General features: G+C 50.5%; 2 protein-coding genes across 2 annotated transcripts; both read right to left on the bottom strand.

The window, feature by feature from the left end:
* Nucleotides 1–375: 375 nt before the first annotated feature.
* N7506_011939 (chaperonin-containing T-complex subunit CCT8) lies at nucleotides 376–4559 on the bottom strand (the record flags this gene model as incomplete). The annotated part of the gene is made up of 12 exons (XM_056961230.1): nucleotides 376–1649; nucleotides 1716–2086; nucleotides 2178–2363; nucleotides 2729–2791; nucleotides 2987–2992; nucleotides 3046–3108; nucleotides 3211–3285; nucleotides 3345–3376; nucleotides 3423–3486; nucleotides 3543–3588; nucleotides 3690–3952; nucleotides 4000–4559. 12 exons carry the CDS (start codon nucleotides 4557–4559, stop codon nucleotides 376–378), a joined length of 3003 nt encoding a protein of 1000 aa, XP_056805764.1.
* A 901-nt stretch (nucleotides 4560–5460) lies between these two features.
* N7506_011938 (vWFA and PH domain-containing RING finger protein) lies at nucleotides 5461–9132 on the bottom strand (the record flags this gene model as incomplete). Its single annotated transcript, XM_056961229.1, has 4 exons — nucleotides 5461–5939; nucleotides 6007–8331; nucleotides 8399–8866; nucleotides 9042–9132. The coding sequence occupies 4 exons, from the start codon at nucleotides 9130–9132 to the stop codon at nucleotides 5461–5463; spliced, it is 3363 nt and encodes a 1120-aa protein (XP_056805763.1).
* Between the last annotated feature and the right edge of the window lie 5202 nt (nucleotides 9133–14334).

Genomic DNA, 14334 nt, shown 5'->3' with positions numbered 1-14334 from the left:
CTCGTTGATATCGAGGCCGAAAGGAAACATTCGAGGAAAATCTGGGAGTATCACGTGATGCTTTTCTGCCTCAGGATCTTATGTTTATCGGCAAGGCAGATATGGGATAGCCTCGACTCGCAATGCGGACTTTTCTAGGTAAGACTTCTAGCTATGGCGTCTAACTAGTTCTTGTGTATGAAGACTAGCTACTTTTCAAGTTTTTTGTTCTCTATCAAGACATGTAAGTATTCCTTTGATTAAGAGGTGAGGGTGTACTAGAAGAGAAAGGTAGTCCAATTTACAATGGTTCTTAAGCGTATCATCGTACGAAGATCTATCAGGTCTCAAATATCAAACAGCGTCCAGACCCTTATTTCTCCTTTTTTGTTTTATTTAGTCCTGGTCCCAGTCACCTCCACCCTGCGGAGGCTTGGGGCCTCCCGCCTGTCGAGAGACAATGATCTGGTCAACGCTCAGCACTGTTCTGGCAGACTCACTGGCCAGACGAATCGCAGACATCTTGGAAGCCATCAGATCCAGAATGCCCTCCTCGACGGTATCAAGGGTACCGTCTGACTCGCCAATCTCAAGATCAACACCTGTGGTCCAGTAAGGGTCTTCCTCTTCGGATGAGCTACCCTCCTCTTCTTCGGATGACTCGGCACCGGCGGTGCGGTGGTGTGCGGTATACAGACGAGAGAGAACCTCGGTGGCATCGAGACCGGCAGACTCGGCGAGTGTGCGGGGGACGACCTCGAAGGCCTCGGCGTACTTGCGGATGGCGTGCTGGGGAAGACCGGGGGTTCGGTCGGCGAAGTTGGTCAGGCGCTCCACGAGCTGGATCTCGGTGGCTCCGGCACCGGGGACAAGACGGGGGTCCTTGGTGATAGCCTTGACGACGTTCACGCCGTCGTCGATAGCGCGCTCAACATCCTCGAGGTGGTTCTGGGTAGCGCCACGCAGGACAATGGTGGCTGTGCGGGTGACGGCGTTGGCATCCTCCTGGCGGAAGACGGTGACACGGTCACCGCCAATCTCGGAGGTCTCAACGACATCGATCTGACCCATCTCATCGGGCATGGGGGCACCCAGACGGGCCAGGGGTGTGGCGCCGACAACGCGGCAGAGACGGCGGAGCTCGAACTTGGACAGAACCTTGACGACCAGGATGTTGAAACGGTTCAAGTAGTGCATGGCCAGGTCGCCGACGGTGGAGCCAGCAACGAGGACGCGAAGGCCGGAGTCGTAGAGCTCCTTGATGGCAGTCTCCAGACGGTCCTCCTCGCCCTTGGTGAAGTCCACCATTTCTTGGGCGTTCTTCAGGAGAACTGTACCCTTGGTCTCGGTCTGACTGATATCAATGGGGCAGCTGAACACTCCGACCTTGGCCTTGCTGGCCTTCTTGATAACTCCATCCGGCTCACGACCGAAAACCATACCCTTCACAACCTTGGACTGCTCCAAGCTACCACCCATGATCTTAACGACTCGGACGTTGTCGACGTTGAAGTTGATGGGGTTCTTGGGAAGGACGGCCAGAACTGCCTCTGCAACCAGAGCAGCCAGAGTGTCCTCGGTGCCAGACTGCTTGGAGGCCACCACTGTGCGGAGAGCCTTGCTCAATTCTGTTGCCGATCGCATATCCTGGAGTCTGTCGACCTCGAGCTCTACACGAGACATTAGTAATTGCCTCCATTTGTCCCCAATTCACCCTCCCACCAGATGAAACATACCCTCTAGAACAGACATAGCAAAGTTCTGAGCCTTCTCGTATCCGGACACAATATCACTCGTCTTCAGACCCATGCGGATCAACTCCTCTGCCTTCTTCAACAGCTCACCAGCCAACACGATCACCAGGTTGGTACCATCACCCATCTCGGCATCCTGCTGTTGACTGGCCATCACGAGCAGCTTAGCAGCGGGGTGAACAACATCGAGCTCACGGAGGATAGTGGCGGCGTCGGAGGTCAGGATCATCTTCTGCAGGTGGTTGATGACGATCTTGTTGCGGCCGTAAGGGCCCAGGGAGGTCAGGACGGTGCCCGAGATAGCCTGGCAGGCTTCGATATTACGGATGACGGCTCCATCCTCGGCATCGTGGCTGGACAGTTCAAAAATAGTCAATCGAATTGCACGTTTTCCAGATAAGGAGGTCCCTTATTGCGGCGGGATTTCTAGACGGTTCGACTCACCTCTGGTAGCCGGGCTTGAAAAGTCCCGCTTGGGAGGGACCTGGAATTGAAAGCGACATGATCTGTTGTCGCGTCCGAGGAAAATGCGACTGGGTATCAAAGTTGATGTAGGGAGTGGATGGAGCTGTTGTGCCGGGCAATTTTTGGAGCTGCGGTGGTGGGTTTGCTCCGTTTGCACGAGGGGTGCTTGGCGGTCAAGTATAGATCGGCTGGGAGTGTTTCTTTGCCATCTTCATTCTTTGACCAGCACTGGAATGTGAGATTCTATTCTTCACAATTGTTAGAATTGATGATCCTGGCCATGGTCATTCAATACATCTCCCATGATTTCTCACACTACTTTGTTCAATCGCCACCATCTATCTCAACCAATTAAGCCAAAAAAAAACCTCGAACAATCCCAGTGATATTCTCTACAGCACTCTTATATTTAAGTGGCCAGTCAGTAAACCCACTTCTTGCTTTACTCAATGATATGGTTTTCGGCAGTTGCAACAGCAGAATTGCCTCTTCGCTAGTGCAATACGTTGACTCCTGAAGCGGCCACTCACCAACCAGAGCCGTTCATATCAACAGCGGCAAGTACCAGGTAGACAATGCAGAGAACCCCCAAGCTGTAGAAAGAGAACAGAACTTACAGCCTACATGCGTGATTTGTCAAGACTGAAAGGAAATTCATGATCCATTATCCATTATCCATTATCCATTATTCATACATTCATGAGTGGGCATTAATATGCAGCAACTTCAGTAGATAGCTAGTATTAACCATCTCTTCCTCGAGGTGCTGGATTCATCAGTTCACAAACCAGGTACTGGAACCGTTAGTATCATGACACGGGCAATTGAATCGAATGAGGGATCTTACTGCTTGCACGAACTGTCTTGTAGTCGTTTTCTTCGTAATTCGTCATTGTCGGCCTTTTCAAGCCTAGTGTGGATAGCTAGTATAGACTATCCCTTTCACGAGGTCCTGAACAAAGCCTTTCGGAAACGGGGCACTAGAAGCGTCAGGATTGTAATACGGGCGAACCGACGAGCAATCTTACTGTTTTCACGAACTGCCTTGCAGTCGTTCTCCTCGTAAATCTCGTTGGCCTTTTCGAGCCTGTTGCAAGTGATTAGCACAGAGCAAGCTGAGGAACTAGGTCTGAGTCCAGCACATACCATCCCCGAATTCGTTCCATTCGGTTGTATCTCTGTTATAGTTTAGCAAATGTCCGTCCAGGTAGCAAGTGTGCTTACCGATGGGTGGCATGACATGAACTCCAGGGGGTCGTGATCCTCTTGTTCGTGCATACGAGTCCATCTGCCTCAATCAGCTTCTGTACTTCTGTGTACGTATTGTCCATGACCAGAACTCACACTCCAACCGCCGCCTCAGGCTTGTAGCATGCCTTAGCCATCAGCACTGGAAAGGTTAGCACAATTCGGTAACCGGTTACAAGGATCCTTACTGAGTCCGATGTAGTCCGCTTCAGCCTAGAGGTAAACATCAGCCAAGAATTCAACCAAGAAAACTAGGCACTCTTACCTCTTGGGTTCGCGAGTTGGGCAAGGTGTACAGCATCGTCATCAGGAGCGAAGAAACATGCCCGGCAATATCAAAAAGAAGAGAACTGGCAATCCCAGCGCTCAGCTTGATAAGTTTGTTGCTCATACTCTCGGCGGGGTGATGAGCGACAACGTGCGCAATCTCATGTCCCAGAACAGCGGCCAGTCCATCCTCGTCCTTGCAAAGTGACAGGATTCCCGTGTAAACGAAGACCTTTCCACTGCGCCAGGTTAGCGTGCGCAATCACAAGATCTCAAACCCACGTACCCGGGAAGCACAAAGGCATTGGCGCTGTCATCGTCCTTGATCACGTAGACTTGCCATCCCTTCTTGTCCATATTGGTTCCAGGAAGCAAACGTCTCATCACACTATCAACCATCTTCGTGAGTTGGTTGTTACGCGAGAGAATCTTGCCGCGCTCGGTGTACAGGATCTCACGACAACTCTCTGCGCCGATTTCTAGCTCTAGTGCTTTAGAGATAACATTGAAACGTCGACGACCGGTCATTTCTACTTTTTCGGTGCTGAGAAGGTAGAGAAGGTAGAAGCCTGTGGCACCTATGCCCACCACAACAATGTGACGGGGTTTGGTCGTATGTACCATTCGCGAAACCGATGAGACGAATCGTGAAAAAGTGGAAATGCGCCTTCCATTTAGATAGTACTCGCGTCGCTGTTTGAATGGTGTAGCGGTAAAGGATCGTATCTGACGCATAGGCTGGGCGGTTTTGGCCAGTTGGTGCACTGGAATCGTGTTGCTTGATGGACGTGAAGTATGCGCCAGTGAAGCTTTCTGGGCCACTTGGGCATACAGCTTGCGACCCAGACTTATCATCATGGTTTAACCCATATGGGCGACAACTGAACGCGAGGAGATCGGTGATGTACAAGAGAGGGTCTATTCCACCTCGTCCTCCAAACGGGGGCCCCGGGAATGTTTATCGCGGCGATAAGGGCGATAAGGGCGATAAGGGCGATAAGCGTGCCCTAATTTGGGGAGCCGCAACGCTAACCGTGGGCCACCTCTGGACTATAACTCAGAATCCAAGACCGACTACGATCGTTTCGGGCTACAATTCATGTATGGATACAAATCGGTCTTCGAGGACATGTATGTCAGTGGGCTTGGGACGGCTCTTATGGGGAGTCCCTTGGGAGCTGGCTGGTGGACTGTAATCCATGGATGTCACCTCGCGCGGGGACAGATCCTTTGTTTACAAGTGAAATTGGCCAAGGAATTGGTATGAGCGCCTTTTTGCCACGAGGCAACAAGCCTTGATCCAACCCTGGACTGTTGGCAGCCACATACAGCAGGCCTCAAGCCCAATCCAGTCATCTGCGGAGATTTGCCAGTTAGCTCACAAGCCAGGGCGTAAATGTACAGAAGCAAAGCCTATTTCAATTTCCATAACACAAAGAGCGTGAGCATTAACAGTATACAAGTATAAATTGAAGATATCAAAATAGAAAATTAATCATGCAGGCTTATTTGTAATCAAAGTAATCATCATATGTTCAAAAACCCATAGCCACCGTCAAATCAGATACAAAACCCAGTAACGTGAACCCTATTATGCATGGGAACAAAAAAGTGGTATCATAGGGGGGTACAGAACTAAAAGGAAAAACAGAAAATAAAAACAGAAAATAAATCATCGCAAAGGGGCATATCAGAAAGTATTGTTTGGGGAGGGGGGAACGGTAAGAATATTGCGTGAAAATCCAAATTACTCCTCAGTCAAAGCATCATCACCAGTTTCACGCCAGTCGCGAGATTTCTCCGTCAAGCGACGAACACCCGAGACACGCTGGGCCCAGTGGGCTTCGGAGGCAGTGCGGAAGGTGTATGCGCGCTGAGAGGAGATGACGCCGATGCTTTGCAGGACGGCTTTGCGGGAATCGCGGCTGAAGACGGCTGGGTGGCTGATCCACTCAAGGGAGGACTCCAGGTCTGCGTTGAGGGCGTTCATGGTTTGGGCGTCGACGGAGGAGGTGGGGGTGATGGTATTAGCCTCTGAGGTGGAGGAGTGAGCGTCGCCGTAGGTGGAGGACTTGGGGGAAGAGGAGGAAACGGGTGTGTCGCCGCGGCCGTCGGCGTCGCTGCCGGATCGAGCGGCTGGGGGGAGGGGTGGAAGTCCGCCCTTGCCGAGACCCTTGAGGATACTGCGGGTTTCTTGGAGGAGGTGCAGGCCACGCTCGTTCTGGCCTCGGGAGACGAGAGTGAGGGCGCGGGTGAGCATGTCGGAAGTGAGCAGCTCCATGCGGCGCTGGACGATGGATGGGTGTGGGGGGGATTGGCGGGGTTGAGGGGCGTTGGCCCTTGGCACGAGGGTTGGGAGGGAGCATGGTGATGGCCAGGAGCGAGGGACGAGGTGAGTGGGTGAGGTGGCCGTCGCGAAGGAGATCACCATAGGTGAGGTCGGCTTGGATCAAGGGCACTTCTTCGACGCTGACAATGCGGGAGTCGTCGCCGTCAGAGCCGCCGCCTAGTGCTTCTAAGCCAGAGACTATGCTCTCCCAATGATCTTGGGGCATGTTGTCTTGTGTAGCATTGTCGGGCTGGATGACGAGCTGGACTAAAACGTCACGCTTGTCTCCGAAGCGGAGGTCGCCAAGGGCTGCCTCGGCGTCTTTACCGGTGGCTCTCTTGGTGGTGTGGAGAGCGCCACTGATTTTGACAAACTTGGCCGGGGATCCTTCTGGGAGGCGAAGCTTCAACTTGACGTTCTGGTGGGAAGTTGTCTGCAATGCGCCCAGGCATCCAGCGACGCACTCGCGGAGCATCATCCAATCCTTGACGTATGAGTAAGAGCCCTTAGTGCGGGTGGACAGCTCGATCATGGTGTCGGGCTTATGTGTCAGTCCGAGACCAAATGAGTGGATGCTGACCTTGGCAGCCTCGGCGCGAGAAACGACAAAGTCGACACTTTCGGGGTCGGAAATTGAGGAGTCGCTGATGAGGAGAATGGTCGAAACAGGGTTGTTGAACTTGCGTTGCATCAAGAGATCCATGGCCACGTTGGCGCCTTCGACAACATCCGCACGGAGACTCTTCTGCCCCACAGGTCGGATGGATTCGAGAATCTTGGGCCACCCGTTCCAAGACTTGGTAGTCATACCCACCAGGGGCACACCGCCGCCGCTAGAGCCGAAAGTGACCAGGCCCATGCGGTCCCGCGGGCCCAGGTTTTGAACGAGGAATCTGAGCGCATCACGCAGGAGAGTAATCTTCAGACCTTGCATTGATGAGGATACAGGGATGACGACGACGAGATCGAGGGGAATGTGAATGGTGTTAATGGAGGGAGATTCTGTGTCCGGGTTGGTGTAGTCGGTGATCGCGGTGTTGATCGACTTGCCAGCACCGTATGAGGAGTTGATAGACGCCTGTCGTTGGATCCGACTGCCGCGGAAATCATCCTCCTCTCCGGAATGATCATACTCGTAGTCATTCTGGCGTGAGATGTTTTCAACCGGGTGCAGATCCATGAGAGACCGGCGCCATGTTTCAAGCTGACCACGGCTCTGGAAACGAAGGAAGAAGCAAGGCAGCTCGGTAACGGAGAGGTTGAGGGCAAGAATTGGTTCATCGGCTGAGGCATCAATGGACTTGAGGTGCTTCTTGATCAAGATTGAACCCTTGAGTGTACAGCGGGCAGGCTTGCGCCTCCCGCTCTCATCATACCGGTTCAAATCGGATGATGACTTTTTCTCCTTCACACAAATAAGCATTTCCCCAAAGAGATAGCACTCCAGTTCCTGCCACGAGTCCCGATCCTTGCCCACGCGCATCTGCCCATGAAGACGCAGCTTGCCGAAGCGTTTGAACTCCAGACCGTGCCAGTTATCCACTCGGGTGCGCAATTCCTCAGCAATTTCATCCATATTCTCCGTCTGTTCGTTCTGAATTGAAGCTGCATCTTGTCCACCCGCAAACCGTCCTGCGTAAGGTTCGTCCGGCTGTGATTGGCCGCTGGGCGTGTGTCGGAGGTCATCCACATCTGGGCGCCAGTTGGCTTCGGGAACTTCGACGGTAATCAAACACGTGAGAGTCTGCTGCTGGCGGGATCGATTCATAGTTGGGAACTCGCTTCGCACGGTGACTATCGGAGCGGGAATGGGGTTCTTCGCGACTCCCGGGCGAGGGCTGAGGTCTGATTCCATAGCTTGGACATCATAGTCGTGGCGTCGTCCACTACTCGTGTGTTGGCCTTCATTGTATTCTCCGGATGATCCCGCTGCGCTGCCATTGCGGGAATGTGGTTGGCGGTTGTGAGAGCCCACGGTCAATCGCTCGACACGATCACGCTGACTTTGGCTACTTGTGTCGCGGCTGTCGCGTCGATGGTAAGATGGATCTCTCGCAGCCGGATTGTATTGTTCTCTTGGTAAGTATTCTCTGGCCGAAGCGGCGCTGAATGACGGGTCCCTGGCGGAGGATTGATATTGTTCCCGTGTAGCCGAGGTGTATCGACTTCCCGCGTCGCTGGGAGTTCGTCGGGTAGACGGTTGTTCCCACGGAGTCGGAGTAGTCAATCCACTGCGTACTGTTGCGGTATCATTTGTTGTGACGGAGCGCACGATCTTGCTAATCTTGTCTGCAGGGGGGAACATTAGTCATCTCACATTCCCCGCGGGGTGGTCGCGCACGAGGGGTGGTCATACCAATATCCAGCACATTTCCTCCGCGACTTGTATCCAGGGCTAGAGGCGCATTGCATGTTGGACAATCTTGACCATCCAACTCGCGCAGGTATTCGTAAAAACAGGCTTCGTGGGAGACGTGGGCGCACGAGAGCTGCAGTACGCGCTCACCGCGCAAAGTGTGCTCCAAGGGCTCCTCGCAAACGGCGCATTCGCTACCGACGAAGGTCCTCTCCCTCCGTGTCCGTGTGCGATCAACCTCCATGGGGCCGGTGGTTTGTCCCGATCTTGAGTGGAAAGATGCCCGTGAGCGACTTGAGTGTAGAGGACCAGGCTGATAGCCCGAGTCGGTGACGGTCGAAGGAGCTCTTGGCCGGGTGATATCCGTCTGATTGGAAAGACTGCTCCCGGGTCTGTCTAGCACGCCTCGGGTGAAAGTACGAAAGGAGCGGAGGGGCGAGCGAGTAGAATCTGGCTGTGATTGGAATTCTGTACGTCACCTCCGAATTAGCGGGGAATGTTGAATGCGACAAGGATGAAGCCTTGCAGACTCAGATGCAGGGGAGGAAGATAAGAATAGGAATATAGAGGGCCCCGAAAAGAGTGGTTCAGGGGAGTCGGGAATTCCTCTAGAAGGGCAGTGTCTCAGATTGACAGGACTCACTCTTAGACTTCTTCGGTCTTCCCAGAATGCCCAGGTCAGAGAGGTGTTGAGTTGAGTCTTTCTCAGACTCCTTGGGCGAACGTTTCCACATGGACTCAAAGGGAGACAAAGAGGTGGGGAAGTCAAAAGAGGCGAGAGCATCCAAAAAAAAAATAAAATAGAAATAATACCAAACCCAAAATGCAAAAAAATACCAGGGAAAAAAAACAAGTGAGAGAGAGACTAGTATACAAGTGATGAACAGGGGGACTGGCTGTAGGCAGACTGGGGCAAAAAATGCTACTAGGGGAAAAAACTCCGTTTAGAACGATACACACTAAACCCCAGAGAGTCTCTCCTACTAAGCTAATTCCTACTAGTTCCCAATAAAGAAAATGAATAAATTATTATCGAAGAGTAAATTTAATTAAAAAAAAAAAGAGATCCAGAGATCTTGTTTCCACTCTGGAGCCATGGATTGTAGTGGAGAGCCCCTGAGCCTGGAAAAAAGAAAAAAAGGAGTTGACATGAATTAGGTCTATTAAGTCCAATCAGATGATTTAGGCCACTTTGAGAACATTGTATGATATCTATCATTTAGAGTCTCACCCTAGGAGAATTACTACTCACAACGTGGCCTTGCCCTTGCCTGGGCCGCATAATCCGAAAGGCTATTGATCTTATTGAGCCTATTAAGCCTACGCCGACGCTTGTATAGATCGAACACGTTCAGTGTCACATTGAAAATCCGACTACACAATTACTCCGTACTCCGTACCCATGGAAAAGAAAAAAATCTATCCCAACCATCATGGCTCCATGGTTCGAACACTTTACGTCGTAGCAGCATATCTATCTGATACTGCAGGCCTAACATGACCTCATCTGCCGACTTGAAATTCCTCGCCCCATTATTGAGGAACCCATTGAGGAACCTATGGAGGAACCCCTCTCTTTCCTGAGGTTCAATGACCCAAAATATGCTTAATGTTGAGGAACCAAGGATATCCTTGGAGCATCCCCTCGATTCTTCAATGCTCGGCAGACAGATACCGAGGCTCTGCAAAACTTTGGAACGGAGGGTGGTATTAAGTCAAGAGATACTGTGGGCTTAACACTCGGGCCGGAATAAGCTCAATGCCGATAGATTTACCCACCAAATTTATCTGTATCACGTGAAACCTATCATCCACTCCTGTTATGCCCACTCCACCACTCAAACCACCACGCAGTGGCAACTTTTTGCCGATCCTTCACGCCGTTGTTTGGCACAGAAGGATTCTAGAAAGACTGGAAACACTCTACCAGCTTGAAACTCGCCAATGACGTTTTATCTCCAACTCGATCCAAGGCTACTTACTCCGTACTGTGCTTTCGAGAGCCTCACATCCTTCGGTAAGGCACGGGATCGACATCTCCCGTACGAGTTGATGATCCGTGACCTCGAATCTCCTGTGGCGTTAAACCCTCTCCGCAATTGACGATCGCTGCTCCGGAGATTTAACGCCAATGCCATTCTCACGGAACTAGCTGTACCAAAAACCTGGATATGAACACCGGGCCCCTGACCATACAATGGGAGCTGACCCGAGGACATCCCCCCATACCCAGTACCCAGTACTCCGTACTCCGTATTCAGTACTCCATCCAAGTGCGCCCGTTGGTACTCCGTACTACTCCTGACGCTTCCAGCGGGTCGTTCCCACTCATTAGCGCCCTGGCAAGCCGAGCGCGTACCTACAACGTACAGTCGAAATAGGAGGAGATTTAGTTTTGCACATCAATGTCGGTTATGGATCCCGCTGCCGAGAACAAATGTCGTTTCCAATGCGATCGACACCCTCCTGCTTTTTGGGCGCTGCTGGACCGTCTGTGCTAATCCCCTAGCCGACTCCATTTGTCTCAAATTTCTGATTTGCCGCGTCGATCCTTATCCTTGCCTCCTGTCATGTCGCCGCTGACATCTTCCATCTTCCAATCCCAGGCCCCGCGTATCCAAGTAATCGTAGTACGTACAGCTTTTTGTTTTCGGTGGGTTTTGATATTGGATCTATCGTACCCGTTGCCCGTGCGACTTGTGCTCCGTACGGAGTACGGAGTACGTTTACGCACATCGGGACGCGAATCGGATCGCTCATTTTGATTTCCCGATAATTTCGCTCCATCACAAATGGTTGGAGCTGTCATGGGCTAACCCACGTGTGGTGCAATTGACAGCTCAGTCGGCCTATCTCCTAAACCGGTTATTCCGGACACAAATTACTGTACGTACACAGCGCTCGTCTCGGGGTTTTGGGTTCTCTCATTTTTGTGATGCCTACTGGCCTTGGTAGGTTTACTGAATGGATACATGATCAACGCCGTTGAAAGTTTCCGGAGCGGAGTTGCTTATGTACAGGTACGAGGATGTAAATCATCCGGGGTGATTTTTCCATCCTATCGTATCGAGCATTTCCCGGGCTCGATCCGATGCTCGATTCAATAGTGCGGACCGCATCACACCATTGTTTCATTGTTTGATTATACGAGCAGGTTCGAAATAATTCAGGCAACATTCAAGTGCAAGTAACTCCGTATAACTAACTTTAGTTGAAAACTTTAGAATTGAAACGCTCTCTTGGGCGCAGGGGGTATTATGCACGTCTCATTGGACAGGCTGCTTCCGAGTCCCGGTTTTCTTTAGCTGCAGACGACTACGGAGTACACACAATCCAATTTCTGGTCTCTTGGTCTACGACTCTATGATTGCAGACTGTGACGCATAAAGTTCAGTAGATGCATTAGACGCATTCAAATGCCGCTACAGCTGCATAGCACAACGGATCTAGATCCTTTCAGGTCAGGCAACCCGAGACTGCTTTTTGTCACAAGCCAAAATGCTACTTTGGGTTTTCATTAGTACTCATATGCGATGGCTCTCACAGAAGGATTCGACACAAGCACTCTACGGAGTACATTGACTAGACATGCAGATGCCCCAGTGGATACTCCCTACGGAGTACAAGCTAAGCTACTGAATCCTTCGGAGTGTCCCCATCACAATTGTATACAATTTGTTAATTTATTATTATATTTGTTTTCGTTTTGTTTTTTTGTATTCTGCATTGTTCTCTCTACTTTTGGCTATACGTTTGATATACGCAAATACGTCAGGATCTGATCTGAAACTACCCCTGAAACGGCACCTACCAAGGATGAAGCAGATACTTCAGTCGAGATGGAAATCCCGACATCATGGCTCGTCTTAGCTCGGACCATTCGCTGTCTCTGGTAACCGATCGCATCCGTCTTAGTTCATCGACTCGTCACTGTTTCGGGTCCGGTGGTGCAGATTGGTGGACATTTTAAGCGGGTAGTAGGATGAGCTCACCGCGCAGATTGATCAATACATCGATGCACGGGGGGACGGAGAGACAAGGGCGCTTTGTGATCTGTGATCCTACACGTACTGATCTGGTGCAGCACGAAGTGCGGGTGCGGAAGTGCCCCGTGTGCTGAACCTTCGCTCAGCTTACTCCGTACAACGCTCGTGAGCTTGCCAAGTAAAATTTGGGATCTGTCACCGTACTTTTGGTCGGGGACTTTGGATGAGTCTCTTTCGATGGATATTTCTGACCCTGTTTTCTGATCGATACAATTGATTGATGATTGTGATATGTTAATGCGGGGGTTTTTTGCTTTTTTCGGCTTTAGAGTTAAATATACACTTATGGATGAGTCGATATGCATGAAGTTCAACGTTTCTAGGTTGGGATGCTTTGCATATACATTCAACGGCTCTGTGATGTATCCAATCCACATACGTAAACTTGGACAATGAGTCGTCCAGAGCTAGCGGCGCATCACTAGCCCCAAAAAAAACATCTTCGGTGTCAGTTTTTTTATTGATTTATTGGCACGAGAATAACCGGGCGCCCGATGCTCGGTATCGTCCGATTGGTGAAGACAAACTTTCGAGATTGAGACTTCCGGACGATGGAGTCGTAATATAATATAAGGCTAAAAGGGTATTCGCAAACTTGAGTTAAGCACACAATCGATTCTTTGCTTATGCTCACTAAACGGGAAGGTTCTTAACAAAACAAAACCTTCACAATCGAAGTGGAGTTAAATGGAGCTAACAGGTTCGTGGCATAGAATCCAGACCCAATTTTTTACTTTTGTGGGAAGAAAAAACCTTGGAAGTGTCTCAGCCCGATCATGACTTACATATATTCATGGCCCACAGTAGCAATTAAATGACTCGGGTTTGTTGAATGGTTCAAAGTTCCAAGGTTGCTATTTAAAAATTAAGATTAAGTCCGGAGTACGGAGTATGTACAACATCTATGCGTACTCCGTATTCCCTTTCGAGCCAAGGTTCCACTGCTGCCAGATCAATCTTATCTTGTGATATCATTTATTAATCGTATAGCTCACTTCCCTCATTGCATCACATTATGTACTCCGTACTTGAACAACCTCTCGTCAAGCACTTTCCTTGTGCTGTTTTTTTTTTTGCCCAATATTTATCAGTTTTGTCTATCAATACCAAAAGAGAAAAGTCATCTGATCAATCTACCAACTCTCTCCGTCTATGCACCTCAATGGCGAGCAATTGACACGTCCAGTAGGAGACGCAGGGATCGAAGTTTATACGCAAGGCTTCACAAACTCGAATCTCAGCAACATGAATATGAGCTCAAATCGAAATTGACGCTGCATTGTTGCTGTCTTCTGATCTCCAAATCTCCAACCCAGAGACAAGAAATAGCGGAAGATTCGCCAACGCGACGTCTCACAAATCCGAATCCTGGAACACATGATGTTGAATCGATGACATTCACCTGGGCATATTCCGAGTAGCATGTCTCCAACGCAGCGCCACCCGTTCATCTCTGAGCTTGGCATTGTGCCCCCTACTCCTACACATACTGACGATCAAATCCTTAGCCACAATATTTGCATGATGTATGACTTCCAAGCCACGTCATTTATGATTTCGGGGGACAACATCTGGGAACGCAAGCTCTAGGTTTCCCCAACTCCTCTCGGATCGGCGAGTGTCGATCAATAGCCATATTGCAATAGCTGGCAATAGCTGGCAAGCCAGTCCTCATCAAATGCTATGATCGAGAGGGAGAGGGAGAGGGAGACTTTCGATCCTAAGATTTCACGCCGGAGCCTCCGCGTTAAAGTTGAGTGACCTGGACGTATGGGCACATGCTCTTGGGCAGTCAGAACTGTCAATCAATGTTCTACTCCGTACATTTGTTTGATATCAGTCGAGACTACCTAAGGTATCGTCTCTTTTATCATATTCGCCCTTTCGTCC

The sequence above is a fragment of the Penicillium brevicompactum genome (assembly GCF_028827555.1).
Source record: "Penicillium brevicompactum strain IBT 35665 chromosome Unknown utg000009l_segment0_segment0, whole genome shotgun sequence".
Classification (NCBI taxonomy): domain Eukaryota; kingdom Fungi; phylum Ascomycota; class Eurotiomycetes; order Eurotiales; family Aspergillaceae; genus Penicillium; species Penicillium brevicompactum.
Note: the sequence above shows the minus strand (reverse complement) of the source record. Positions and strands in the feature narration are given on the sequence as shown.